This window comes from Pungitius pungitius, chromosome 7 (genome assembly GCF_949316345.1).
Source record: "Pungitius pungitius chromosome 7, fPunPun2.1, whole genome shotgun sequence".
Taxonomy (NCBI): Eukaryota; Metazoa; Chordata; class Actinopteri; order Perciformes; family Gasterosteidae; genus Pungitius; species Pungitius pungitius.
Genome location: NC_084906.1, coordinates 959,805 through 987,615, shown reverse-complemented (window position 1 = coordinate 987,615; position 27,811 = coordinate 959,805). Strand labels below are relative to the sequence as shown.

The following is a 27,811-nucleotide window of genomic DNA, read 5'->3' as shown; positions in this document are numbered from 1 at the left end:
CTGAAACAGAAACTGTGAGAGCAAATAAAGCACACAAATAGGAATTGAATCTATAATGGGACATATAATCCTGTTATTTATTTATTACTTGCGCAATACTATGTTTTGTATTTAGACAGGAAATGTCAAGAAAACAAGAAAATTAACAATTAACAAGAAAATATAAGAATGGTTTAGAAATAAATGTAAGATGTTTATAATCTGGAACTAACATCATTGAAAAAAAGTACTGACTTCTAATTTTTCTTATGGAACTGCACCGTTTCAAGTATCCTATGCACAAAAGGCCTGATTCCTGACCTTCTTAATCAGATGCTTCTGTGCTATTTTGTTATATGGTATTTTTAAAATAATGTTAGTTTAACTGGAATGTATCAGAGGTCAATCTGTTTGGTCAACTCTGGACTTCCCAGGATCCCAACATCCTTTGCTGAAGTACATTCTGTACACACTGCTCACACTGTGCGCCTTTCACACATTCAGCTGTCTTTTAGTATGTGCTGGCTCCATCTGCATCTTTGACTGAGTATTACAGCACCAGTCAATATCAGAGGTCAACATTGGAAAAATCCACATTTCTATTTAACTTATAAGTTTGTAAAAGACTGAGTACGAGTCAATCTATCCTGTAAAATTGCCTGTAGAAAGAATGGAATTTGAACGAAAGTATATTCCTCAACTTGGAAACAAATCTATAGAACAAATAATTACATAAAATGAGACTAACTGGTTTTCTCTCTAATAAGAAAAGCTTGAAGGTAAGTGCACCGATTAAGATTAAGTAGAGCATTAGTTGCGCTATACAATTGGAATGAGCTTCAATTTGAATAATATTTGAATATTTGACGCAATATGCAGGTATTTCTTTGAAAAGATCGTTTCTAAGAAATACAATTCCCACAATCCTTCAGGAGCAATGACGAACTCATGTTTTAAACCGCACATGCGCCGCGGCGTTGTCGGAAAAATGGCGGCACTGCTCCTGCAAGAGTTGGAAGGTTCAGAGATATCGAAGCTTCCAAAAAACATTCAAAACAAACTCGAAAGGATCCTTTCGGACCAGCAGTATGATATTGATTGTCTAAAAGCACAACAGGAACAATATCGTGTTGACAGCGGTAAGCTATTGCCTAATATTATAACAGCCATCGATGCTAAGCGCTAAATGTTTTGCTTTGCCCGACATCTTGCACCCATGCCCACTGAATGAGAGTTAGCTAAAAGTGAATAATACGACGCGGTTCCTGGCGTATTGAGCTCACATTATTCATTTTGTAACATGTTATGTTAGGCTTTGGGATGTTGGACGAAAGCTGGAGTGAGCTATCTCTTCTGACTGAGCTCAACTTGACGCTAATGCTAGGGTGGGCTAACCTGTCGAGCTAACCGTAACGTTAACTTCAACATGCAGGCATTGAACTGTATGTAAACAACGGTACGACTTATTAACACAGATCTAGTCATCAAGTAAACATTTCGCGTTGTGTATTTGTTCCCACTATTCTTACAGAACAACAATTCTTTGAAAAAGTCAAACAACTTGCTCAGTGTCAAGAGGACTTTTTGTCTCAAACCCAAGAGCATTTTAATCTCAAAGAGGAGTTCAGGAAACAAGGTAAGACTGAACCTAATGCTATATCTATACGGGTTTACATGATTTGTTTTATCTGGATTGCATAGCTTCATAGTTTGCTCTACTTTAAATCTTTAAATAGAGGAGGATCTTAAACGTGTGCGTGAGAAGAATGGAGAATTTGAATCCGCACAAGCGAGGCTGTCATCTGAGCAGGTGAGAAAGACGACCAAATCAAATCAGTCATATTACTGTTTGGTTCTATTCTGTGTTTGAGGCAGAAGTAGTGCCTTATTCCCCATTTTCTGTTTATCCCAAATGTTAAGCTTACCGACATTATGGGTTAACCCCGTTTTTTCTGATTTCAACAAGCCTCTTTGATATCATTACGTTAAACTCTAAGGTGCTGTCAAACTATTTTAACAGTATATGAACTTTTCTAGTTTGCCAACCACTCAAAACACTTTGTTATTCAGAAACTCATGGCATGACCTACCACCTGCAATGAGTACTATCTTAACATTCACGCACCGTGGACATGAGAATGGACATTTTTAATTGATGAGATACTTCAATCAGGGGTTATGTTGATGTCACCGAAAGTTTAGATATAATTTGCAAGTTGTAAGCAATAGCAGCAATCACTGGTCAAATAATGCTTTCTTTTTTAAGACTTTGCTGGCAAAGGCCAAAGAAGAACTGGAGGCAGAAAAGCGAGAACTTGTTCGAACACTGGAGAAAAGATCTTTGGAAGTGGAGCATTTAAATGGTTTGGACCAATGAATTAGTCAGGAGACTATTTTCATTTTTTATTTTTTTAAATTAGTACATGCTAACCATGCACTGGACATGGCACATGTGTTATTTCTGTTCCTTCCCCAGATGACTTCAGGCAACTCAATGACAAGTTGGTGGAGGTTAACACCTCTAAAATGGCCCTGCAGATGAAGTTGGATGAACTTGAATCGGCTGAAGTCAACATTAAAGTGAGCTATATTCTGCATTGATTGAATATTACTTTGATATCACATTTGTTATGAGTGGGATTGACTTTCCACACAGCTTTTATCTTAACTACACTGAAAATGTTTATTCTTTGTTTCACCCATAAACATCCAACTGAATACAGTTTGATTGATTTTCCATTACAGTACAAGGAGAAACGTATGAACCAGGAGAAAGAGCTGCTGAATGGTCAAACATCTTGGCTGAAGGAAGAACTGAAGGCTAAGAGTGAAGAACTGCTGTCTCTGTCCCGGCAGAAGGGAAACGAGATACTGGAACTGAAATGCAACCTCGAGAACAAGGAAGATGAGGTATGTCTCTTTATTTACACAAAGGTGTTTATAAGACTAAATGCCTGGGAAAAATGCTTTGGTGGCAGTAGCCAGAAATGTAATGTTGTTGCTTACATTCAACAGTTATTTGTCAAATGACATAAGTAGTACTGTGTGTGATGCACAGACCAACGGTTGTGTACCCACAATAAAAACATTTTTTGTGACTTTTAGTTGAACAGACTCCAAGACCAAGTGGCCAGTTTGAAGACTTCAAATGAGCGTCATCAGAAGCAGAATGAGGACATGATCAGCAAACTGAAAGAAGTATGTGCTATTTCTTTCAGTCAATCCCAAGTCTTTTTGTGGTATATTTATACTTTAATATATTCTCCTACCCATCTTTCTTTATTCTAGGCCAAAGAACAACAAGCCACAATGGAGGAAAAATTCAGAAACGAGCTGAATGCCAACATTAAGCTTTGCAATCTATACAAGGTTTGTTTATGACTCCTCTACTGCGTACTGCCAAGGCATCCCAGTGATTCTTTCCATGGACTGTCGCCTTTTCCGAACATTACAATGCAACTTAAATGTTCAACTTGTTTATTTCGTTGAAACTTGAATTGTGAAATCTAGTTTGTCTTGAATACAAAATAAATGCCTCATGTTGCTTTGGTTTTATTAGTGCACTTAAATTTGCAGTAACTGAAATTATTCACTGTATGTCATAGTCATTATTTTTGCCAACTAAACCTATTGTGATGGCAGGGAGCATCTGCAGATTCTGAGGCAAAAAGTGAAGAGCTGAGTCGGGCAGTGGAGGAGCTGCATAAGTTGCTGAAGGATGCTGGAGAAGGTGTGACGCTACGACAAAGTGACCAGTTCTACCAGTTTGGGACTTCTCTAGAGAAGGACTTGTTAGTTTGTTTAGCACAGTGGTGTAACTTATCCTTTTGTCTCTTGGTTTTTCCTGACGCCTCCTCTGTTTACTCTTTACGCCACAGCCAACAAGGCCTTCGAAGAGAAGTTGCAGGAGATGAATGGTGCCACAGACAAGAGTGTGGCTGAGCTAAAAGAGAGGATCCAGAGCCTTGAGAAAGAGTTGGAAAATGCCAATGAGCTGCTATCAAGTTCTAAACTTAGAGGTCTGTTTGGTTGATTCTGGTACAATATTGACTGGTAGATCTTTTTTTATAAATGCCTGATCTCTCAACTACGTTTTGAATATTCAGGTCCCATTGGTACAAAGTCTGTGATCGCAGAGGAGCAAATGACGACAATGTCCCCAACAGCTGCTGCTGTATCCAAGATAAAGCCCAACATGAAGTTGACAGAGGTGCGTGCAGCTGGACGTCAAAATGAGTCCATTATAAACCTTATTATAGTTGGCAAACGGTTCTCTGAAAATGCCATGTGGAAGATAAGGTTTATTGATGAGGTACAATAGACTCCCAGAATGGATTCCCAATACCTTTTGATGCGATGCACTATTAAAGACCATATTCATTTGTAAACACCTTGCTTGTACCAACAGTGAGCACAGAAGTCTCCTCTGCTTATTTCCCCCTTTTAACCATCTCATCCTGATATTTGATATCCTTTGCATTTGCAGTTGTACAGCGTATATGTGGAAACTCAGGAGCAGCTGCAGTTGGAGAGATTGGAGAATAAGCGAGTCAACAAGTACCTGGATGACATAGTGCAAGAAGTGGAAGCAAAAGCACCAATCCTCAAACGACAGAGGGACGAACATGAGCGCATGCAGAAGTCCGTCGCCAGTCTTTCTGCCAAGCTGGAGCAGGCTGTTATGGTGGGCTGTACAGACACGTACATATGTTTAGTGGAATGGGATTTTCCATCATGTTACATTTGGTTTAAAATGTGTTTTATTGGTAGCACACTGAATCAATTAATAAACGCACCTTGCGGCGATGGAAAACACATTTAGGCAAATTAATTTGATTAGTGGGAAACTGGTTACTGAAGACTACGTCGGTCATTTTCTAATACCTTCTACACTTATAATTGACACATGTTGATGTTTTTCATGTACTTCTTTAGGAGGTGCATCGTCTGCAGAAGGAAGCTGATGAAGCTAACAAGCGCTCCTCTGTTCTGGAAAGAAACAACCAGAGGTGTGAACTTCAGCTTGATGACATGGCTCAACAGGTGAGTACTCATCCAGTTAAAAGGATCATTTTTGGTTATTTTCATACAGTTTTATATCATCCGATTTCTCCTAGTTTTTATTTACTATGCCATCCTCGATCTTTCCTGTCAGGTGCGTGTGCTGCTGATCGAGCTGGAAGAGGCTCGTGGAAACCATGTAATTCATGAGGAGGAGGTGAGCTCAGCCGACATCAGCAGCACGTCAGAGGTGATCAGCCAACACTTGGTGACCTTCCGTGGTGTAGAGGAGCTACAGAAGCAGAACCAGCGTCTTCTGGTGGCCCTCAGGGAACTCAGTGATGCCCAGGAGAAAGAGGAGTTAGAGGCTGCTGGCAGCAGGTATGTTAAAATGTGTGCTTATTTATTTTTGTTTGCCTTTTTCCGGTTTGTGTTGCCCAACTGTACAAAATTTTGACAAAGAGTTTTGTCTTAAAATTGGGGGTAAGGAATGCTGAAGAACAAGAGTGATCAGCATATAAACTGCTAAATTCATGTCATAAATTTAAAAAAAATCTTATCACAATGTGTCAAACTTGGCTACATCTAAGAAAGATAATCTGTTACAGGCGTGGTGAACTGGAGCAGAGTTTTGACAAAGCCCACCTTGAGCTGGAGTCCCTGAAGGAGCAACGCAACCAGCAGGTCAAGATGACTGAGTCCATTGTGAGGCAGAGGGACATGTACCGCGTGCTGCTGGCTCAGGCAACCGGAGTCAGCTTCCCGCAGCAGGGTAAAGGACAAGAGAATAACCCATTTATCATCTGTTAACACAAGACGTGGCATCCTGTTGTTCAACCGGTATCAGATTTCACCTTTTTTTCCCCACGTACATTCATGACGATTCACGATGATAATGAGAGAATGCCTTATCCAAAATGCAGAATCCAGAAATGCACCAACACAACTTGTGCCCAAGAGAGCAGCTGTGTGCTGTTTGGTTTTGAAAAATCCGGCATAGGTTGGATCAGAAAAAAATGTATTACGAGCAGCCACAACAAGCTAACACGCTAACAGAATGTGTTTACTTGATAAAAAAAAACCAAGATATACACGGATACTGTCAGAATCTTACAATATACGATGATGGGAATTTCTGGGCATACCGCTCCAGCCCTACTATGCATGCACATTTAAATGCTTCAATTAGGGCATTAAGCAATTTTAAAATGACAGTATCATTCAAATGCTTGATACGGTGTTAGAAGACTTGTTTTTATTTAAGACTTTTTGAATGTTTTTCGTTAAGGTGCTTTACCCGAGGAGTTCTCTCTAACCTCCACCCCCCGACGCTCACCTGCAGCCATATCCAACACAGGAACTCCCACTGCACTCGTCTCCATGACGACAGAGTCTGCCGAAGCCTTGGAGGCTAAGGCAGCTTTGCGTCAGGTGAGTAAACATTGAAATAAGACATATGCAGGTGTCTTTACTTCAGCCATGCAACAGTCACAGTGTTCGCGGTGTAGTTTATTTCAACCAAGATCCAGGGCAATGGCTCCCTTTTAGTTAGCGGCATGCTTCTGCTTTGTGTTTAGCTCACTGTTGAAGCAGTCTCGTGTCTGCATCTGTCCTGATTTCTGTTTGTTACTGAGCATGGCGGGCCATCTGTCGATCAGTATTTATGGGTTACTCACTGCAACCACCCACTTCATTGATGAGCTTGGCTCACTTTCCCGTGTCCGCCACTAGATGGCAGTGTCTACATGAAGGAGCAACATTCACTTAAATGACATGCCGAAAATAATCTAACCTTTCTTTGCAAATCATGCTACAGACTGAATTTAAGTGAGATCAAGTGAAGGAATAGCCGTACCAAGTGGGCAAGAAAGAAACTAATCTTGTGTGTATAGTTTACAGTTGCAGAGCTAGCTTTCCCTAAAGCAGGGATTTTTTCGATTGTCTCATTAAACTGGTATTTCTCACACAGCAATAACTGAACTTTGTTGACAATAAAAATGTCTGCTTGCACCTACAGTTGCAGGAGGTGTTTTCCGCCTATAAGAAGGAGCGTATGGAGGCCACCAAGGTCATGACGGAGCAGAACGAGAAGCTCCAGGAGCAGCTCTCTGACCTCCACTCCCAGAATGCTAAGATATCAACCCAGCTAGAGTTTGCCTCTAAAAGGTATGTTTGTTTGTGTTGAAACAATTGTATAGAAGAGAACATTCAGCCACTAAAAAATGTCTCAACTTTATCAGGTATGAGATGCTTCAGGACAATGTTGAGCACTACAGGACAGAGATCGCTTCCCTCCGAGAGAAAGGACAGAAGATGACCACTGCAACACAGAAGCATGAGCAGACCATCCACACATTAAATGAAGATCTGAAAGCTGCCAAAGAGAAACTCGCCATGGCTGAGGTTTGTCTTCGTTCCGGCAAACCTTTTTAAATTTTCTTCTTTTGTTCGTGGCAGTGTTTTTTTGTTTTTTTTTTCATCATCGTGATGGAGGAATGACAGTGGGGCTGGATCGGGATTTGTTAGTCATCTAGTCTTGTTTTCACTTAGGGCCAGGCACAGAGTCTACGCAAGGAAAGAGAAATGCTCAAGCTTGTGGAGTCCCAGCTGAATCAGGAAAAGGAGTCGATCCTCAGCCAACAACAGAGCCAGAATCTGTTGCTGACCAACCTCCAAGCTATTCAGGTAATCTAGAATTATTACATTAGTCACTCGGTAGATCGCACAAACACACACACACACACACACACTGTTCAAAATGATGACTGCTGTGTTCTTTCTAGGACACTCTTGAGCGTTCAGAGACTGAGACACATAAGCGTCTCAATGGCCAGTTGGAGAAGCAGGAACGAGAGATCTCCCAGCTGCAGAAGAGGCTGGAGCACGAGGTGGAACAGCGCCACCTGCTCATCAGAAAACATGAAGTAAGAATAACAGAATAGTTGCCCATCTATTTTCTAGTGTAAAAGAATGTTTAACCTGAATCATGTCAGACTTATTTATGTTAAACAGATTTGTGGTGCATTGATACATTCTCATAGTTAAGGCTCGGTTAAATCTTGAACACCGACCCAGAATGAAACGCATTCATTTTCACCCAGACAAAGAAATAACGAGATTTGCTTACTTCTCAATGTCACAGATCCAGTTGATGGATGCAAAGAGGCAGCTGGAGAAACAGGGACAAGCACACCAGAGGACCAAGGAGCTGCTGACCGCTGCCGAGCTCGAGCTCAACACCGTCAGGCTGCAGTTGGGTAGCGGTGAAGCGTGTCGCACCCTGAGCTCCCCCACCACGCCAATAATCAGAGGTCGGCCTGTATTATTGAGCACTTATTCATAATTAAATTACTAGTTTGTGTTTTTGGAGAAGTTAATCAGGGACATAAAAAGACAAATTCAAAAATATTGACAGGTTTAGTTTATTTTTGTAGTCAAGTGACCTAGTTTCATACCATGCCTTTTTAAAAACAAGGCAAATACGCTAAAATGCTGTAGTTGCACTAGCTTGTGTTTTTGTTTAATAGTTTATTTAAGACCGGAGGCAATAAAAGAAACACGTTTTTAGACATAATGAAATGTCTGAGCCGCAGACTTTCAAATGTTTTGGGGTTTTAACAATGCAATTATTCCCAAACCACACTCCCTTCCTAAAAGTGCATTCTAATTGTAAATGTCTTGCAAATGTCTTCTCTCCTTCGTGCCACTGATTTATCCTCCTTTCAGGTCTACCCGGTTCAGATCAAGACAGAGAAGACTTACAGGGCCGACTGCGGGCGGCTGAATCCCGGGCAGAGGAGCTTGCAGAGAGCCTCCGGGTGGCCACCTCCAGCATTGAGCAGTACAGAACCATGGCTGAAAGCCTGGAAGAGTCCCTCAACAAAGAGAAACAGGTGCAAATTGAACCAAAACAGCTGTTAAAAATAGTTTGTTAAAAATAAGCACATTTGTATGTGGGATTTGAAACGCATGGCAAACACACAGGGACATTTTTTTTACATTTTGGTGATGACCGTTTTATAAACTCATTTGTTTTTACAAAATGACCAGGTGACAGAGCAGGCACGATCATCCATTGAAGTTCGTATGAAGGAGGCTGAGAGGCAGCACCGCGTGCTGGAGGAAAAGATTCTGCAAGCAGAAGAGGAAAAACATAATTCAGATGAGCAGAAGAGTAGAGCCCTGGCATCATTGGAAGAGCAGGTATAATATATTCTCTTTAAGAAATTGTAGTTCACTATAGTTTTTCCCCTCCAATTGTCTGATCACTATATATTGATATTTAGTTTTATATAGGAATAATTTTCTTTTTGTTGTTCGTCATAGATAAACAGTCTGAGAGGATGTCTGAGCAGCGCTCAGGCAGATCACCAGGCTGTGCTCCAGCGAGTGACTGTAGCTGAAGCGCAGCAGCAGCAAGCTCTGCAAGACAGCCAGGAGCAGGTGAGATTCTATTGGATAATTTAATGTAGAGGGACGATGGCTTACCCTTACTCAACAGTAACTAGATTGGTACCTGGGATGCAGCACAAAATGCAACACAAGCTGCACAGCTAGAACAGTATTGGGGTGTAAATGTAGCGTCTACACTGGGTTTTTTGTGAATTAATGTTGCATATCCTCGAGGCCAAGTTCTCATGTTTTTCCTGTTAGCTGCTAATTGAAGTTAAGTATAATCCCTGACATTAGAAACTCCTGTTTAAGGCTCACTAAAGATTCTAAAGTCTCCCTTCTCTGTTTACCTCTGAGTGGTCACAAAGCAAAAGTATGAAAAATTATTTCATTTATTTAGTGTATCTCAAATAGTTTATATTAAATTGAAACATATTTGTCACCTTACTTGACTGACTTAAGCATGCAATGATTGTGTCAAATCTTCTTTCCCATTTTCTAGGCTAAGCTGGCAGCTGAAGCGCAAGACAAGTATGAGCGGGAGATGATTCTGCATGCAGCAGATGTGGAGGCACTGCAAGCTGCTAAGGCTCAGGCCATTCAAGCCGTCGAGCTCAGAAAACAGCTCGATGAGAGAGCCCAGAGAGTCAGCGCAGAGCTGCTGGAGGCCAGGGTCTCCTGGGGAGAGCAGGAAAAAATCCTCAAGGTAATTTGGTAATTTGATTGAAAGTACAGGTGATGACGGAACTATAAATAAACTGGAGGAAAGAGCCCAACAAATACATTTTATACAGGGCTATTTGATTTAAATGTGTAAGTTTTATCATAAAATAAAATAAATAATTTATTATATCTTTTGCTCGCATTAAAGGAAGAGATGTCAAAGATGGAGAGCCGCTATGAGGATTTCCAAAGGCAGAACACCCTTCTGCATGAGCAGATCCAGACAATAAGCAGCAAGATGGCTGAGAAGTTGCAACATGCCGCCAGTGAGAGTCCACTGAACATCTCCCTGACTGAGGAGGGAAAATCTCAAGACCAGGTCCTTGAGATTCTCAGGTAATTTATGTTCATGCCGAATCACATAATCTTTTCTTTTAGTTGAGAAGCTTTGCAATCTTGCTGCTCGCCGGTGGTCTTGTAACTGTCCTTCCACCTTCGCCACTATGTTTGATACCCGTGTTTTTTTTTCCACGGAAGGTTTGTACGCAGAGAGAAGGAGATTTCCGAATCTCGTTTTGAGGTTGCCCAAGGGGAGAGTTTGCGTTACCGTCTGAGGGTGGAGCATCTGGAGCGAGAGTTGAAGGAGACGCAGGACAGCTTGAGTGCTGCAAAAGAGAGGATGCAGGTTTGTGTTTGTGCAAAAAAACGGACAAATCTTACTTTACTTATTTCTCCCGTTTATTTAAGTTCTGAGATTGAGACTTTTGTTTCATTCCGTGTGAAAAAACCGTCAAGGACTGTTTGCTTAATTAAATATACGAGACGAGTCCAACCGGCCTAAAAGTCAAACCTAGAGATGCCACATATGACTAAAAGCTCAATGCCAATCTGACTCAGGTGACAGCGAAGACCCTGGCTCAGCATGATGAGCTGATGAAGAAGACCGAAACAATGAGCATCCTGATGGAGACCAACAAGATGTTGCGAGAGGAGAGGGACAAGATGGAGCAAGAACTGCACCAAACCCAGGCTAAGGTACCGGTTGTGTTTTATTAAAAAACTTAGATGTTGTGTTGAATTTAATGTCCCCTCTTTCAAAATGCTTTGCTCCATTAATATACCTTTTATTTAGTCAAATTAAGTGAAATTATATTTGAAATAACTTTGATGTTGTGCAATTGTATTCACTTCAAAAGGGGCTGCATTATCCTGGTATTTTGAAAATGTATTTCTGAGTAAACCGCCAAATCCAGAAGTTTTCAGCTCATGGTGTGTGTATTTCAGGTCCAAAAGCTGGAGTCGGACATTATGCCACTGCAGCAGGCTAACTCCGAGCTGAGTGAGAAGAGTGGCATGCTGCAGGCTGAGAAGAAGATACTCGATGAGGAGATCAAGCGCTGGAAAGCTCGGACTCAGGTCAGTAAATAATGCTGATTGTAAGAAGGAGGAGAAATGCATCTGCCATCAGAAAAGCAGATTTTCTTGAAATATTCCTAATGTTTTAACATTTCACACCACTGACACAACCTTTTCTCAAATCCTTTCAGCATTTGGTGAGCCAACAAAAGGATTCAGACCCAGAAGAGACCAAGCGTCTGCACTCTGAGAAGGAGGCCCATCTCAAACGCATTCTGCAGCTCACTGAGGAGAACTCCAAACTCAAAGCAGAGGTGGCCAGGTGAGGAATTCTAAAGTATTACCATGATTTTTTTTAATATACCAGGATATTTGCGTTTTTTCCTCCCGTATAGCTCTGCGGGTCCTTTTTCTGTCACTACCTTCAATTTCAAACTCTTTATTTCTGTCTACAGGACCAATAATCTAACAACATCCTTGCAAAGCCAGATACAGAACTTGCGTGACAATATGAGCAAGATGAATGATGAAAGAAATGTGCTGAAGAAGGAAGTGGAAACCAAGAACCAGGAGCTCCAGGAAAAATTACAAACTATCACTCAGGTCAAGAAGATTGGACGCCGTTACAAAACTCAGTATGATGACCTCAAGGTGGAACATGACAAGGTCAGAGATCAGCAGCTGCTCCTCTCACTGTGTTGTCTTAAGTCAGTCGATAAATAACATCTGTATGCCACCTCTGTTGTGCTGGCACCAACTTAATCGTCTTTCATACCGCGTTTCCAGTTGGTAGCCGAGGCCACAGCAGCGCCATCCCAAGACGAGGAGGCTCGTCAAGCCTCAGTTCAGGAGCTGCAGAGTCTCAGAGATTCTCTGAACCAGGCCGAAACAAAGACGAGAGAGCTGGAAGGACAGCTGGAGAACATCAACAAGGTCAAACCACAACCTTTTTAATTAAACTCCCTTTTGGAGTTGGACAGAACACTGATCAGTTTGATATAGCTCGTGTAGTTGTTATATCATTGATTGTTTAAATATTCTTGAAAAAAGGAGGTACAATGCTCCAAATATGTCGTTATATATATAATTATATTATGTATTATGTCTTCCCGGCCTGTGACAGGTGGCTACAGAGCGTGAGACTGAAGGGCGTAATGCCCAGGAACAGTCATCCAGGCTGCAGACCGAGCTGAACAGGATAAGGCAGGAGCTGCAGGATAAAGCTTCTCAGGAGGACACGCTGAGACAGCAGATGACAGACAAAGAGGACAAGACTAGGAAGGCCATCGTCTATGCCAAGCAGAAGATCAACCAGCTCACGAGTGAGAAGATGTCCCTCACGAGTGAGAAGATGTCCCTCACATTGCCACCATTGTTGTTTATAAAAACCTCTTCTATTTGCACCTATTGTTGCCCTTTTCTTTGTTTATTGAAGACCAAATAACTTGTGTCCAGGCACCAAAGACAAGCTGCAAAAGGAAAATGAAGAGCTAAAGCAACAGCGTGAGGAGCTGGAGGTGCGCGTCAGCGCTCTCAAGTCTCAATACGAGGGCCGCCTGAGTCGACAGGAGAGAGAACTGAGAGACCTGCGAGGTCAGCAGGAGAGACAAGAGCAGAGAGACGAGCCACCTGAGGCAGGTCCCAGCAAGGTGAGAGCCGGACATTTAGATTTTCTTGTTAAATTTTATACTCAGTCGCCCAACACTTCATCATTGTGATTCTACATGCTGGTGTTGAACAACTGCTCATCCAAGATCAAAGATATTTGATGATTTAATTAGATGAATTAAATTAATTTTATAAGTGACGTTGTTGGATGAAACCAGGGTATTATGATCTTGTCCGGTTCGCATCTTGACCATTAGTCTTTCCGGCCTGATTTTTCAGACCCAGGAGCAGCAGAGGGGGACTGAACAGAGGCAGATCAGTCTGAAGACGACCCCAGCTGCAGACCGGGGCAGGTATGATGTACAACCCCTAAAACTGCGTATTGGTCTATAAGATTACAATACTAGTAGACGGTGAATACAGTATGTGAACACATCATATTTTTCCTGCATTTTGGGATCCTCTTTTGCTCACTTGCTTTGACTTGTTCCCGCCGGTCTTGTATGAAATGTTCATTAATAGGGTCCTTATTCATGTCCTGATCTTTGCTTCAATCAGTGCCAGTACATCGGAGACTCCCACTGCCAACATCAAGCCAACACCTGTGGCTTCAGCAAGCAAGCAGCCCGTCAACCCGGGGAACAAACCCACTCCCAGAGCAAGCATCAGGCCCATGATTACCCCAGCTACTGTGCCCACCCCAACACCCACGGCCACCGTCATGCCCACCACACAGGTGGAGACCCAGGAAGGTAAGTTTAACTTAGGATTTTGACATTTCCCTTTTTTTTTTTCCTAAGAAAAACTGAATCTGTGTTTCACCAACTGCGCATCCACAGCCATGCAGTCTACTGAAGGCCCCCCAGTGGAGCACGTGACTGTGTACGGAAGTGCCAGCGGCTCGGTGCGCTCTGCCAGCCCCAACGTCCAGACCACTTTAGCAAGCCCCATGCTGACGGGGCAGCAGCAGAGCCAGACGCAGGCCACCGCTTTTGTCCAACCGACTCAACAACAGAGCATGACCCACGCAGAGCCGGCAAATCAGGAGCCAGCCCCTATGGTCATTGAGGCGACACCTAGCTCGCAGGTGGAATGGCCTTCAACGTCCTCCACCTCCTCTGTGTTTGGAACTGGTAAGAAACTAATCTAGTATGAGCCATACATACTTTTCCTTTTTGTGTTTTGATAAAACAACACAATATCTAAATGGTGGCTTGAAGAGCATCCTTTTACCCTGACGTGAAAGTTTAAACAATAGCCTTGTATCTAGTTTCAGCAACACCAGGAACATCGTCCATGTCAAAAAGACCTCGAGAGGAGGAGGAGATCGCCCCCGTGGTGACTGACACAGAGGCCACCCAGGAGGACACCTCCAGGGCTCCTATTCCTAAAAAGCTGCGTATCATCCAGAGAGTTGGCCCAGAGGTGAGGGGGGGGGGGGGGATACGTTGGCATCTTATTAGGTGTTTTTAATGATCTAAAGTATGTTAGTTCTGTCCTGGCCTTCATTTGAGTGTTATGTGATCTCCTCAGGAGGAGGTGCTGGTGGAGGACAGTGCCGAGGCTGAGGGGGTGGTGCTAACAGACAGTCAAGATGGAGCAGAAGCAACGCAGGTAGGCAATCGCCTTCATTTATACATCACAGGTTGTATAGATGTGCCTTGTCAGGATCTAGAGTGAATATTAGCAGCTTTCTCTTTTGCTTTTCACGGGAGATAAATATCCTGCAAGTGTTTTACATTCTCTGCATTGTACCAAAAACGCTTCTCTTTATGCTGGGAGACATCTGCCCCGCTGGACAATTTTTGCCATCAATAAGTTATCTTCCCGTTGGACTATAAGTAAAATTTAATAGTACTTCTTGTGAAAATAAAGTGCTGGTTAATGCAGTGTTACAGGCAGGATTATTTGGGATTGTTACTTTGTAGTACACGAATCACACATTTTTAAGTCATTAGTTTTGCATATCGGTCATAGTGCCTGTTGTTCCAGGAGGAGTTTCCAGTACTCGAGGAGGGTGATGATGCTGCAGCCTCCCAGACCATCATGATGGAACAAGAGCTTACCTTGACCCAAAGTGACGCTCCTCACCAGCTACAGCAGGAAGTAATCGTCATAGTAACGGACACAGAGAGTGACAATGACCAGGAAGAGGATGAAGAAGAGGAGGAGGAGCAGGTACTTTTCAAACGGCACTGTGTAACGTGGCATTGGACACTAGGTCCAGAATTGTTTTTGTTTTTTATTGACTTGGATTCCTGCTACTAATTTCATCAACGCTCAATGTAGGACTATGAAGAGGAAGAGGAAGAAGAAGAGGAGGAGGAGGAGGATGAGGAGGAGGAGGAAGAAGATGAGGATGAAGATGCCAGGGAGATGGGGGAGGAAGGAGAAGACAGCAACGAGGGAAGTGGCGACGGCAACGAGGCCTACGAAGACGACGACGCAAAGGTTCGATTAACTGACATGTTTTTAGTTACACACACACACACACACACACACACACACACTCAATGTTAACCCTTCCCACGCTTTCAGGGAGAGATTGATGTGCCCTTTCCCGCTCACAGTTTTTCCACAGTCTCCCTTTGACATTTTGTGCCGGTGTTGTAACGTTCTGTCTGCATGAAGGCTGCGTTTGTTCACTTGAGAAGTTTTTACTCGAGTCTCGGTTGCACATGTTCTGCAGGATGAGTCAGTGTCTACAAAGTGACAGTCTTTCACTTGTGATCTACCTTTGAGGCATCTGCTAACCACGGTCCTGGGAGTGGGTGCTCTGGTCATAACTAATAAATTAAGTTTGAAGGCAGTTGAAGAAAAATGTCCAGCTGAAATAATCCAAAGTTTATTATTTAAACTGCAAATGAGACATTTCAGACACAAGTGTTTTTTGTTAAGCTGTATTCTGTAAACGCAGATATACAGTAAAACAGTTGTTTATCAGAAATGATGAAATAGTTTTCTTTAACATATATATTATTTACACATCAAATTAGATTTAATGCTCAAATGATTGTGCATCTCATGGTTGAGTTTAATAAAAATGCAAACTTAAATTAGGCTTCAAACTGCACAAAGATGCACAGAGCTGGGAAAAGGGTTTTCCATTATAAAATCTACACATATTTATGTTCCTGTACTCAACCTTTAAACCAATTACACATCAAAGTAGTTTGCTTTCACTCAATTTTCTCTTCTCTGAAAGGTTTCTTTGTTGCATTTAGGGAAAACTGTATTGTCCTGCCAGTATATCCTGGCATCTCCAGTGTGTCCTAACATGCTGCCTCCAATTGGACCATACTGTTTTTCTTTTTAACTCCTCTTCCTATTCCCTCTTTTTTCCATTTCACTTTTGCATTTAACCCCTGGTTTCTCTTACTACCAATTATATTTATTATTTCCTTGTGTTCTGTTCTCTTTTCTTCTCCCAGGGAGCTGATGTAACAGAACCAAGCACTGAAACAGAAGAGAGTTTGGGGGCGTCCGACTCCACCCAGAGGCCAGCCGATTCCCAGACACCCAGCTGTAAGATCCGGGAAAACCTGTCAAACTCACACACGTAGACCCTCCTCTGACTCTACACATGTGCTCATAAAGTGTCCCGCCACCCAATTAGTTATCGGACATTTGACGGTGGCTGGGAAAGATGTAATATGTTGTTGTCTGTTTGAACGGGAAGAGTGTGTGCGTGTGTCTGCCCAAATAAAGGTAATTTCCAACAAGGGTTGCTTTACTTTGAAAATGAATCTAATAATAATTGTTGGGAGACTAAACTCGACTCTAGTATATTATACCAACAAAACCTAATCTGCCACAGTCCATGACTTTCTCTTTTTAATAACTTCACGATTCTGACATTTTATCTTGTGAAATTATAAATAATAAAAATTAAAATCCAATTCAGATCTCAAATAATTTAATAAATAGTGGCTCGGTTTGGTTTCAGTAGTTTTGTAAACACCTGGTTTTGAGCTAATGTTTCAAATAACATGGACATTTATTTTAGTACAATCTACTGTTTCAGTTGACAGCAGTACAATGGAGGCCTACTCTATCGAACAACCTATCACAAGCTCCGGTACACGGATGCCTCAGTCGCCACGGAGACCGACGCACCAGCTGCCCGCTCGCCTCAACATCGCCCCGACGTCAGAACTGGGACCACCTTCACAGGTATGAAGGAAGAGAAACCTCTCCCCGGGAATGGAAAAGAACTTTCCTTTTTTTTTTTTTTTTTCAAATGCGGCTGTTCCTTGCTCTTCATCTTGACGGGTCGATCACCAGCTCTGATTAATTGTGTGAAACCCAACTTCACAGCGCGTCCCTGTTCGCCGTCAGTCGGCCGGCCGGGTCCCACAGCTCGCTGCCGGGGTGCCGGGCACTTCTTCCGTAAGTCGGTCCTTTTACGCAACGTGCACAGACGTCTGCGTGCAACCTTTTTACTCTTGTGTTTGATTTTTCTTTTTTTTTCCCCCTTCCTTTAAATGTCTTCCTCTGCAGCAGCACGTCTGTGACGATGATGACCGGACGGTCCCCAGCACCCCCACTCTGGTGTGGCCACAGCGCTCCGACGCTTTAGACCAGGCCATCCTGTAAGTCGGACTAGGAAGTGAACGCCAGGGAAACGATAGAAAAACATATGTGATCAATTCAAGTACATTACATTTTAAAGGACGTTTACCTTTTGAGTTTTAAGATATTTATATAAATGTAAAAATTGTCAGAAAAAAGCACCTGAACCTCCACCCCTCTGCTTTCTCAAAGCATAAACCACTTTTTGTTTTTCAGTTCTCCCCAAGTAGCCGGCGTGTCTCGCTTCAGGTTCGGTCCTTCAGACGATGCGCCACAGACCAGCTCCTCCTCGCACTCGGACCTGGGGCAGCTCTCCTCACAAGGAGGTACTCCACCACCACATGTTTATGTGAAACCGCATTAGACTTCCCACCAGTTAAATGCAACAAAGATGGTTTTCATTTACCAGGAACATTAAAATGTAGTTTACCATTTTTTTTTTTTTTTACTTGTCTTCAGGTCTTTATGAAAGCCCGTTGTTCCTAGCAACTCATGAAGAGGAGTCTGGTGGACGCAGCGTTCCCACCACTCCGTTACAGGTTGCAGCACCAGGTAGCTGTCTCCTTTTGTCTGTCAGCCTGATATGAAGGTCAGATCTGTTCATTTAGACTTAACAAAGACCCACCCTTTTCATCTCCACATCTAACTCAGATTACAGCCCTGAAAATAGGCCTCTGGATGGAAACAGTCAGATTTGGAAGTTCCCTCACATGCAACAACTAAACACCGGGTTTATCTGGTTCATTTCCCAGTTACAATCTTCTCGGAGGTGGCTCAGTCGGACACCACCAGTGAGCTCGCCTCCCAGTCGGCTCCCACGGTGAGCACGTCCACGCCCGGCCCAGTTGTGCCAGGAGCTTCGTGCCCAGGGGAGGACAGAGACGACGTCTTTCTGGAGCCAGACACTGACAGGTGAGGCTCACTCCTCTCTGCTTATTATCAATCCTTTCATCTGTTTGTTTTTAACTCCTCTTGGAATTTAGATGTCGAGCAGGCAGCCAACGTTCTCCTGACATGAGATGTGAATAATCCTGATTTACTAAAAGTCTCTTTTTTTGATAGTTGAATCAAAGAAGTTGGCTGGTTTATGTGTGTGCTTAAAAATGTTCTCTCATTTTAATCTTTTATCTGATCCCATGTTGCTGCGCTGTTGATTCCAGGCCCGGTGCAGAAGTGTCTGTAGACCCAGTGGTCTCGCAGGGAGATTCAGAGGAGCCAGGCCAGCAACCTGACAAGGCCTGCCTCCCCTCCACCAGCCAGGAGCCCTCCTCCAGCTCTGCAGGTACTGTAGCTACGTCACTGTCCTCATGTCTCCTGATTAGGGCGCAGTTCTAAAGGCTGTTTTGGTTTGTGTTTGTAGATACAAGCAGTGCGCCACCTAGACCCTCTCGACTTGGAACCAGCCGACAGCTGCAGCGCTGGCCAGAACACCGCGGTGGCCGCATGAAGAGAGGTAACGTCTGCAAACGCACACTAGGATGGTTTTCATATACAGTTTAGTGGTTGAAGATGCTCTCTGTACTTTGATAATGTTGATTAGCTAATTGTATAGAACTAGTCTTGTTTGGCTGTTATAATAGTTTTGCTTTCCAACAGGCACTGTTTTACAGTGTTTGTATTTTCACATCAAAGTGACCATAATAACTATATAACTATTCTTTCACACCATTTCACGTTTCTCGTTTTCGGTCATCTCTGTTCAGTCTAATGATGACCTGAGATGCAGAACACACAGGACGATCGTTTCACACAACGTGTGATGCCAACAAACCGAAGGCGTCCACACATTCTTCTGGAACCTTATTGCCATTTATTATCATTTAGATCTACAAATCTCAACTTTGATTTCTCTATATGTATAGTATGATATGAATCCTGCTGAAAAAATTGCAAAGGAGCAGTTCTGTCGACACGGAAGAACATTACGTGTTGTGCTTGTTGTTGGATCTAGAAGAAAAGATTTCTATTGGCTCTAACCCGGCGTCGAGGAGGAGCAGGTCCTCCTGCTGTAATACTAGATCACATCCAATGTGTGGTCTCCTAACGTTAAACATCTGCCGCCCCCAACCACATCCTGGTGAAGCACTTGTTGTATTTTAATGACTAGTCAAAGTGATTCATATATTTTGGTGTTGTACAAGTTTATTGTTGATAGAAATATTGGATCAAACACATGTCATTGTTAACATTTCCTACACATCTTGTACAGCCGCTGTACAAATTCTTTACGTCACTAGAGCAGGTTGACTTTTTTTAATCTCCCCACAGGTCAGGGATTTCCTTCTCGGGGAGTTCATGGGAGACGATTCGCAAGATGAAGCGACCGTTTGAAAACTCGGTGAAAGAAGTTTCCATTCCCTTCAAAAACATAAAAGATATTTTCCAACCAATGTTTTCATATTGTTTTCAGCCACGACTATGTTTGCGTGTTTTAAAGGCTGTTTTTAGTTTCTTTTTTCTCTACTGTTAAAGTTGTTTTGTGAAATCAGTCCATGCTTAAGCATTGTTTTATGAAGTACGTAATAAACATGTAATAAACGCTGTATTTGATGCCTCTTTCCTTCCTCACGCTTTCTTTGGGCATTTGACGAAGTTGTTGCTCTGAGGAGGCTCGTTGGCTGAAGGAGCAGAAACGACAGGACGATTGCTAGAAATCCTCACGTTGTACGATGTGGCTGCAAAACAAACAATGGCACAATAAGCATTTTGACTCATGGATGGTATTCAGGGTGTTAAGATTTAAGCCCCGAAATAGAAACGGGCATAAACATGAACTAAAGTGCCAGAGACTTATTTCAAATCAATAAACCACTAGACGCTAAGACCATCTCTGTACAATTTAACTAATTATTTTCTCAGACAGGAATTGCAGTTTTCTTTAGACAATATTTGCCATCATTTAAATAGAATATTTTTTGTTTGAGCTGTAGGTAAAAGGCCGCCACACTAAATTAGCTTTATCTGACACACATGGTCCTTGTTCGGCATCACAGACGTCATGTGAATAAGTGCAGACAGACGGAATAAGGACGTGTTGTTCTTTTGAAGAGTAATTAAATGTCTTGTGATTGTCACAACCCTTTGAACTTTCTTCACTAACTTGGTTGTTTGTATCAATTCAAAAACAAGGCAAGGAGTTTCTCTCGTTAAAACCCAATTTGTGCGGAACACGGAGCTTAAAGCTTAATTTTGTCTGCTAACGTTTCCCTAGCAGAAGACATTCTAAAAGAAATGTCTTCACAGATCAATATGGATGACTCACATCTTGAGAAGACGTAGTATTTGTATCTCTCTGGATCTCTGCTGCTCGGGACGGACACGGCAGCTGTGATGGTGGAGGGGAACCCTCTCCAAGATGTCCGGATGTTTACCGCTGGCTCAAGATGAGATGCTGGAAACCAAATATTTCAGAGTAAAATAAGGAAATGAACACATTCATGTTTGTAAGATTTAACTCTTCACTTGTTAAACCCTTAAACAGCTGCATAAATATTACCCAAGCAATTTATTTCCACTTGGCAAATATTAACAGGAAGGACCTTGCTGCCCTTCTCACAGTCACAAAGCGGGACTCACTTTTTCAGTGACCTCATGTGTCGAAACTCATTAAATGTGAGTTTACGTGAATCTGTTAAAACGCTCTGGTAAAAACAGATTATATTCCTCACCTTTGCACACAGGCGTGAATCTGTCATTGTTTAATGAACTCGAAGCTAAAACACGTGTTGTCCTGCGTAGTTTTTATTCGTGGAATACCTGCTGATCGAACCATTCGACTGTGGACCGTGTAAACAGGGGACTGGACTTTCCTTCCACACGATGCACTGGGGCCAAACTTGTATGAATATTTCTGCACCGATCCTCCTGGAAGAACCAGTAAGGAGTCATTTTCAGAATGTATTTTGCATGTTTGTAGCGTGGTTGTATTGTAGTTACAGCAGATATAAACTGTTGATAAAGGTTAAGTAAGCTCGACAGCACTGGATCACCTCTCTTGAAGAAGTAAACTGACTCTCTCCTCGTTTGGTACTGAGGCACAGACAGAGCAGCTGTGATTTGACCCCGAAGCCCATCAAAGCCAGTTTTAATGGGCTTTGGATAGTTGGGTTCCAACGCATCATTTTCAAATCTCCAGTACTGGGATCCCTGCAAAGATCACAATCGAAACATCAAACCTCAAGCAACGACTCGCCAAGACGCCGCAGGAGGGAATGTGACATCGGAGATCATCCATGATCACATTGGCAAATGTTCCCTTGTTAAATGCAGATGAATAATTATACCTTGAATATATATGTTTTGCCTTGGCAGTTGCAGCGGGTGTAGGCGGTGTCGATGGGGGAAGGGACGCCCCACACTTGTGTGATGACGCGAGCCGGACCAGGAACCATGGATTTGTCCAGAGACCAGAAGTAGTGCCCTGAAAAATGTCCCCAAATTAATCAAGTTTCCTGCATAGTTTTACAGTTTTATTTCCAACGCAGGGGGCTCAGTCCAGAGAAAGGCCCTCCAGTTCAATCTGGGAGGGGGTTGTAAAATGATTTGTGGGACATATTCATTTGTTATGCAGAATTACTAATAAGTCATAGAGAAATCTTGTATTTTATCAGAAATGTATTGTACTGCCAACCCGTCACGGTTCTTTTAGGGCTGATGATTAGCCCCCCCCCCCCCCCCCCCCCCCGGCTGCCACTCACCTCGGAAAACCACCATGGTGCCGTTCTTCAGCGTGGTCACTGCGCCGACCGGCCGCCCACTACACAGGTCAGTATCGTTGCTGTCATCTGGGAAGGAAGAACGCCATTTTTTTTGAGAAAAACGTTTGTGTAAACAGCTATTAAAGACAGGAGTTACAGGCTTTAAACGGAACCGTAATCATTCTTCTCCACTCGTTAAAGTGTCTAAGCTTTAGTTTTAATGTTTCACTTGAAACGGTGTCGGTATTTGTTCCCCCAGAGGAGTTTTGACAAAACACCCAAACTCACCGAGGAGACTTAGAGCAGTAAACAGTCTCCTTTTTTGCAATATTGTAAAAGTCAGAACAAGAAACACCATCATTCACCTTTTCATCATCTCTCACCTGCTTGGTATTCTCTGGGATTGTCCGTGTTGAGGGTCTGCGCAGGGATCAGGGGCTTGGTCTCAGGTTTGGAGCTGGGTTTAGCAGGACCCGGTTCAAGTGGCGATGAATCATCCGCGTCGGGTTTATCTTGGGGTTTTGGGGTGACCTCAGATGGTGCGGGTTTGGTCGGTTCCGGCGTGAGGGTCGGGGTTGCGGGACCCTCAAGGTCCGCCAGAGCAGAAGCGGGGCCTGTTGTGACGCTGTCGGCGTCTTCCAGTTTGCTGGAAGCGGTCGCCTCGGGGACGGGTGTCGGGTCCGGCGTGGAAGCAGGGACGGTGGGGATCTGAGAGTCGTCCGGGCCACCAGGGGGGGAGGAGGAGGGGGGGGCCTGTGTGGCTTCTGTGGACATCGGGGCCACAGTTGTGTGTGAGGATGTTTTGGAGGGAGATGTTACCTCTGGTTCATCAGAGGGGGCTGCAGGCAGAAGGGGGGACTCGGGGAGACCCTCAGGGTCCACTTCTTCCTGCTCTTCCGCCTCGACCTCCGTGGGTACCGTTTGGGGAACTGGAGTTGCAGTCGGCTGGCTGGAGACATCTTCAGCATCGTTGGCAACTGGAGGAGCAGCGACATGATCACCAATTCAATGCATGTTTAAAAAAATCTTTGAATCAAGGACAACTCGGCCAGATGAAATATGATCCTCAATTAACCAGTAGAGAAACACACAAGAATGCACAGCATGTCCATGTGATGGACTGTCAACATGAAGAATACAAAATGTTCTGATTGGAAATTCAACAAATGTATAAATAACACAAAGCAATGATGGTAGTAAAGAACTAGGAGACATACGCCACTGAGTGTGAAAGTTTAAAAACCATTCATAAAACATTTTGTAAAGAATATACAAATATGAATATAACTTTCATTGGTCCTCCCTGGATATCACGTACCTTCGCTCTCATTGGGGGCGTCTACAGCGGCGGGGTCCGGGGAGGCCTCAGCCCGTGTTGGTCCGTGGTCTGAGGCGGGGGTTTGTGGCTGGGAGGAGGCTGTGGTTGTCTCTGTAGTGAACTCCAGAGCATCTGGAGCCTCAGTGAGGTCCACAGGGAGTGGATCCAGCAGGTCAGCTGGTGACGGGCCACTGGTGCTCTCTTGGAGCTGAACGTCCTCTGGGTTCTCCACTTCATTATTGGAGGAGTCATCTTTGGGGAGAATTTGTTCGTCGATATCTGGAGGAATTTCAGAAGTTGGACGAGATGTCACACTGTGAGCTAGATATGGACATGGTCATCTGTGGCTCGGCCCAAATAATGAGATACAATGAGATACAGTGTTAAAATAAACACTAATCTGTTCTGAGCTCGTGCTGCATTGAATGTCCGATGGAAATGTCACAACTTGTGTTCCCCCTGAGAGAGAAGTAACACGTATGCAAGAGTATCACCACCAGCTAAACTATTCCAACGCAACTTCTGAAATTAATCCTCCAAGAAAATGTTGTGTCATAATTTCTTGGCTTCATTTCGTGCTTTCCTCTCTTGTGACTTAGCATGTGCCCGTAACCCACCCTCCCTCCCTCCCTCCCTCCCTCCCACTCACCCACGACAACATTGCTTCCTTGTGGTTCTGTTGGCAAACCTGACGGTCAACAGTAAACATCTTTCTGCCATCATCCTGACATGCTCTAAAGTGCTCTGATGTAAAACACACAGTCACCTGGATGCTTTCCCTTGCTGAGTGTAGAAGGCTCTGCTGCTTCATTTACAGTCGGCTCTGTGGCAACGTTCACGAATAAAGGTTTAAGGGCTTGGCCTGTGCAAAAAGAATAGCCCAAAATCCTAAATAACTGAAATTATATATATTTTTGCTAACGTTTTGCTGTCAAATATACCTTTAGGCTTGTTACCATTTACATTATTGCACGAATCAGTCTTCACTGGTGCTGCTGCACTGGCTGCACTGATGATTTCTTCTGTGATGATTAATCAAGACAGAAATTATGGTCAAATTGATCCCAATGTAGCAGTGCACATTACTGCATGCATTTCATGTCACTGCACATGCTGGTGGACATGCCATGTCAGATTAACTCTATCCTCTTTGCACTTTAGTATTCATACAAATACACTAAACTGAAACAATCATTAATGCATTACAGTGCAAATGAGATGTGGGGGGTGGGGAGATTTCAACATGCAGCCATTCTGTGACCTTCAACCTTCATTGTATGTGCTGATCGTTTGCATCTAATGACCAAAGAAATGTCAAAAAAAAGAGGCCATAAATGTAAACCCATGCTTATCTTGATCAGGCAAATAACATGGCGAACAAAACTGTGAGGGAAATCTGTCAAGGTTAACGTGCAGAAAATGCATTCCCAAATATCAGCATGCTGACTCTCTTACGCAAGGCTCACCCTCTGCTTCACAGTGGGCTTTGTGATCTGGACAACACTGTTTGTACTCATTGCAGTTCGGGTCGCAGGTACACAGCCGGCCTCTTTTGAAGTTTTCACCACACCGTCCTTTGCACGAGTTTTCTGTTGCACACATATTCAACATGAATGCTCAGTGCTGCTTATTTTAGATCGACATGCTTATTTTGTTATTCACATGAAACATTAAAGGCGGTACAGGAAATGATGCTCTCCTCCGGTTTGGAAAATGGAAAAAGAAATAGAGCCAACTCGGAAATCGACATTCTGGTATTAAATTGTGGCAGAAGGGAAAACTCTCACTTGTGGTGCATTCGGATTCAAAGTCTTTGCAGCACTCTCCATAAGACAGACAGTTGTAGTCACACTGACACATGTAGCCCCTGTAGTACTCAGCACCACATCGACTTTTACAACTCGCTGTTGGTGAGAAAGTACAAATGAAAACATGTCAGAGAAGGACATTACAACACCCGTCCCATCTTTTGTCCAATAACATGTACTCTAGGGCGTAGTGTGTAAATAACAAATTGTGCCAGACATTGATTTTTGAAGCAGTGACAAATCCGCATACAAGGATTAGTCAACCAGTCAATGATTATTAACAGAATAAATAGAACAAGAACAGAAAACATCCAGGATACATTCCAGGAAATTCCAGAATTTGCTAGCATTGGGAATAATGATAATAATAATAATAAATTGGATTTACATAGCTTTAGCTTTATAATAGTCTCAAAGACGCTTGAATAATAAATACTAAAATAATACAGTTAAATGGTCTCTATGCCGTTCACTCACTCTGAGCAGCACTAAATGCCAAGGCACACGCCAGCAAAATAACAGTAGAAAGTACAGTGGAAGACATCCTTCTGCAAATAGGAGACAAAGCATGAGACACACACACACACATAACTAATAGAATAGTATTATTTCATTGTGAAAATCCTGAGATATAAAAGAAGACCAAAAAGAAAACCAACCTTGTTTGAGCCTCTGTCAGACAACTGCTGGATGCTTGACTCGGCTGCTTTTAAAAGGCAGAGAGAGCTGACTGTCTGTTAATTGGTAGATCCTGGCTAATTAAATGTGTGATGATCTCACAGCCCGCAGGGAGGATCCTCCGGTCCAGACCGGCCCAGACCATGACCCAGGCGTCACGGTTTCCCACAAACGGCTGGAAGCACATCAACGCACATCTGTGCCAGACACATACTCCTGAGCAACAGGGGGAACAGCTTTTCAGTCCCACGATGGGTGAACTGGACTCCTTCCCCTCTACTGGGACGCAAATGAAAGCAACACCATGTGGTTAAGCAATACACACTATAAAGCTATTAAAAGTAAAAGTGTTGCATTGAAAATGTGACTCAAGTAAAAGTATCAAAAGTACTAGTAAAAACTTTTATTAATTTGTGCATAAGCAACAAATTAGGGTCAGGGTCAGTGGCATACATATATGTATATATGTGATTTGTATGTGTGAAATGTGTCCGAATAGCAAAATAGCACATTGAAATACATAAATACACTGTATGTCCTTTAAGATTGTCCTCCAATATGCTATTTATGCTGAGAGGGGGATGGTATGTGATGAAACTTTGGGGTTTGACACACTCAGGTAACCTGTTTTCTGGGTTAATGCCGTAACCCTTCAGTAGAATGACTTTACAGGATTGTAACCTCAAGATAATCTGTTGGTTTGTATCTGAATATATTCCCTTCAGATTATTACAGTTCAGTGCAATTTTTTGTATGCATGCCTGTTTTAATCTGTTGCAAGACGAGAAATGAATGGCAACTTAATATTGCATTTATTGACGTAAGAAAAACATTTCACTTTTCCTGTCAATCACAATGAAAAGTGTTCACGACCAAAATGGGATTCCCCGAAACAAGCAATATATTTGTGTGCCTCCTCATCAGTGTGCATGTGACGTGACCAACTCAACCAATGTTGTACAATAATGACATTTCCTTGTCTCATTTATTTCCTTTAAAAGATGCTATAGCCCAAACATTTCTATCTCCTCCCAACGGCTCTCTCAGGTAACTACGCTTATTTTAAATTCTAAATTTACACCAATATATTAACCCTATAAAGGTTACGTTAAAGAAAACGTTTACATATCCATCTGTTTTTGGACAGCAGGCAGAGCCTCTCTTACATAAGACGACTAGATACAGTTCTGATTGATGTTTTTTAATAGTCTGCACTCTGGGTATTGTGAGGTTGAAAGTGATGATGGACCATATCATGCCCGTGGCATTTTCCCATTATGTCACAGTTCAATTAGAGGAAAAGCGCTCACTAGGGCACTTGTGTCAAGGCAATAATGATAACACAATCTGGTGTAAGTGACTGGGTCAACTAAAATGAAAAGAGGAAGTATCAAGCCCTTGACAGCTGTTATAAAAGCCCCTGACAGCACCACGCTGACAAGTTGGCTCTGACAGTCTTGAGAGTTTTGAAAGTAGAGGCAGTGCTCCCCCTTGTGTTGACAAGGTTGTTTTAACTGTAAAGCATGCAGTCCTTTATTATACAATTACAATGTGAAATCTTATTATTATGCACGCGGCAACGCAGGGGACGAGGACGCACAAGAGGACACTCACAGGCTGTTGGTATGAAACTAGACTGGTGCAACTTTGCACAAAGTTATCAATCCCTACTGGACACAACACCTCCAACCCCATGCAGGACACCCTGGCAGCTCTGCCCCCCCCCCCCCCCCCCCCCC

General features: G+C 43.0%; 2 protein-coding genes across 6 annotated transcripts; one reads left to right on the top strand and one right to left on the bottom strand.

The window, feature by feature from the left end:
- Positions 1-955: 955 nt before the first annotated feature.
- Positions 956-20,116, top strand: tprb (translocated promoter region b, nuclear basket protein). 2 transcript variants are annotated; one of them, XM_062563704.1, is made up of 51 exons: positions 956-1,118; positions 1,511-1,615; positions 1,716-1,789; positions 2,246-2,342; positions 2,456-2,559; positions 2,725-2,889; positions 3,085-3,177; positions 3,268-3,348; positions 3,622-3,709; positions 3,858-3,998; positions 4,086-4,189; positions 4,466-4,663; positions 4,915-5,022; positions 5,135-5,361; positions 5,589-5,752; positions 6,269-6,411; positions 6,998-7,146; positions 7,221-7,383; positions 7,531-7,665; positions 7,764-7,904; positions 8,123-8,291; positions 8,707-8,873; positions 9,031-9,183; positions 9,307-9,423; positions 9,875-10,078; positions 10,244-10,431; positions 10,573-10,720; positions 10,933-11,070; positions 11,320-11,451; positions 11,583-11,713; positions 11,847-12,057; positions 12,178-12,324; positions 12,515-12,713; positions 12,847-13,040; positions 13,279-13,352; positions 13,558-13,751; positions 13,839-14,132; positions 14,270-14,424; positions 14,533-14,613; positions 14,992-15,177; positions 15,289-15,450; positions 16,431-16,524; positions 17,024-17,172; positions 17,317-17,388; positions 17,500-17,591; positions 17,788-17,897; positions 18,031-18,123; positions 18,324-18,483; positions 18,732-18,853; positions 18,932-19,024; positions 19,840-20,116. In XM_062563704.1, the coding sequence occupies exons 1-51, from the start codon at positions 968-970 to the stop codon at positions 19,887-19,889; spliced, it is 7,110 nt and encodes a 2,369-aa protein (XP_062419688.1). In that variant the 5' UTR covers positions 956-967; the 3' UTR covers positions 19,890-20,116. The 2 variants fall into 2 exon arrangements, with proteins under 2 accessions (XP_062419688.1, XP_062419687.1); XM_062563703.1 differs by having other exon boundaries at positions 12,515-12,734.
- On the bottom strand, positions 19,696-26,304 carry prg4b (proteoglycan 4b). 4 transcript variants are annotated; one of them, XM_037468802.2, is made up of 14 exons: positions 26,054-26,304; positions 25,872-25,942; positions 25,374-25,490; positions 25,053-25,175; positions 24,528-24,608; positions 24,353-24,448; positions 23,587-23,865; positions 22,652-23,245; positions 22,269-22,355; positions 21,855-21,991; positions 21,561-21,717; positions 21,328-21,435; positions 20,834-20,962; positions 19,696-20,246 (listed from the first exon to the last, which is right to left on the bottom strand). In XM_037468802.2, exons 2-14 carry the CDS (start codon positions 25,936-25,938, stop codon positions 20,137-20,139), a joined length of 2,085 nt encoding a protein of 694 aa, XP_037324699.2. In that variant the 5' UTR covers positions 25,939-25,942; positions 26,054-26,304; the 3' UTR covers positions 19,696-20,136. The 4 variants fall into 4 exon arrangements, with proteins under 4 accessions (XP_037324699.2, XP_037324701.2, XP_037324700.2 ...); XM_037468804.2 differs by having other exon boundaries at positions 24,353-24,409; XM_037468803.2 differs by having other exon boundaries at positions 24,543-24,608.
- Positions 26,305-27,811: the final 1,507 nt, after the last annotated feature.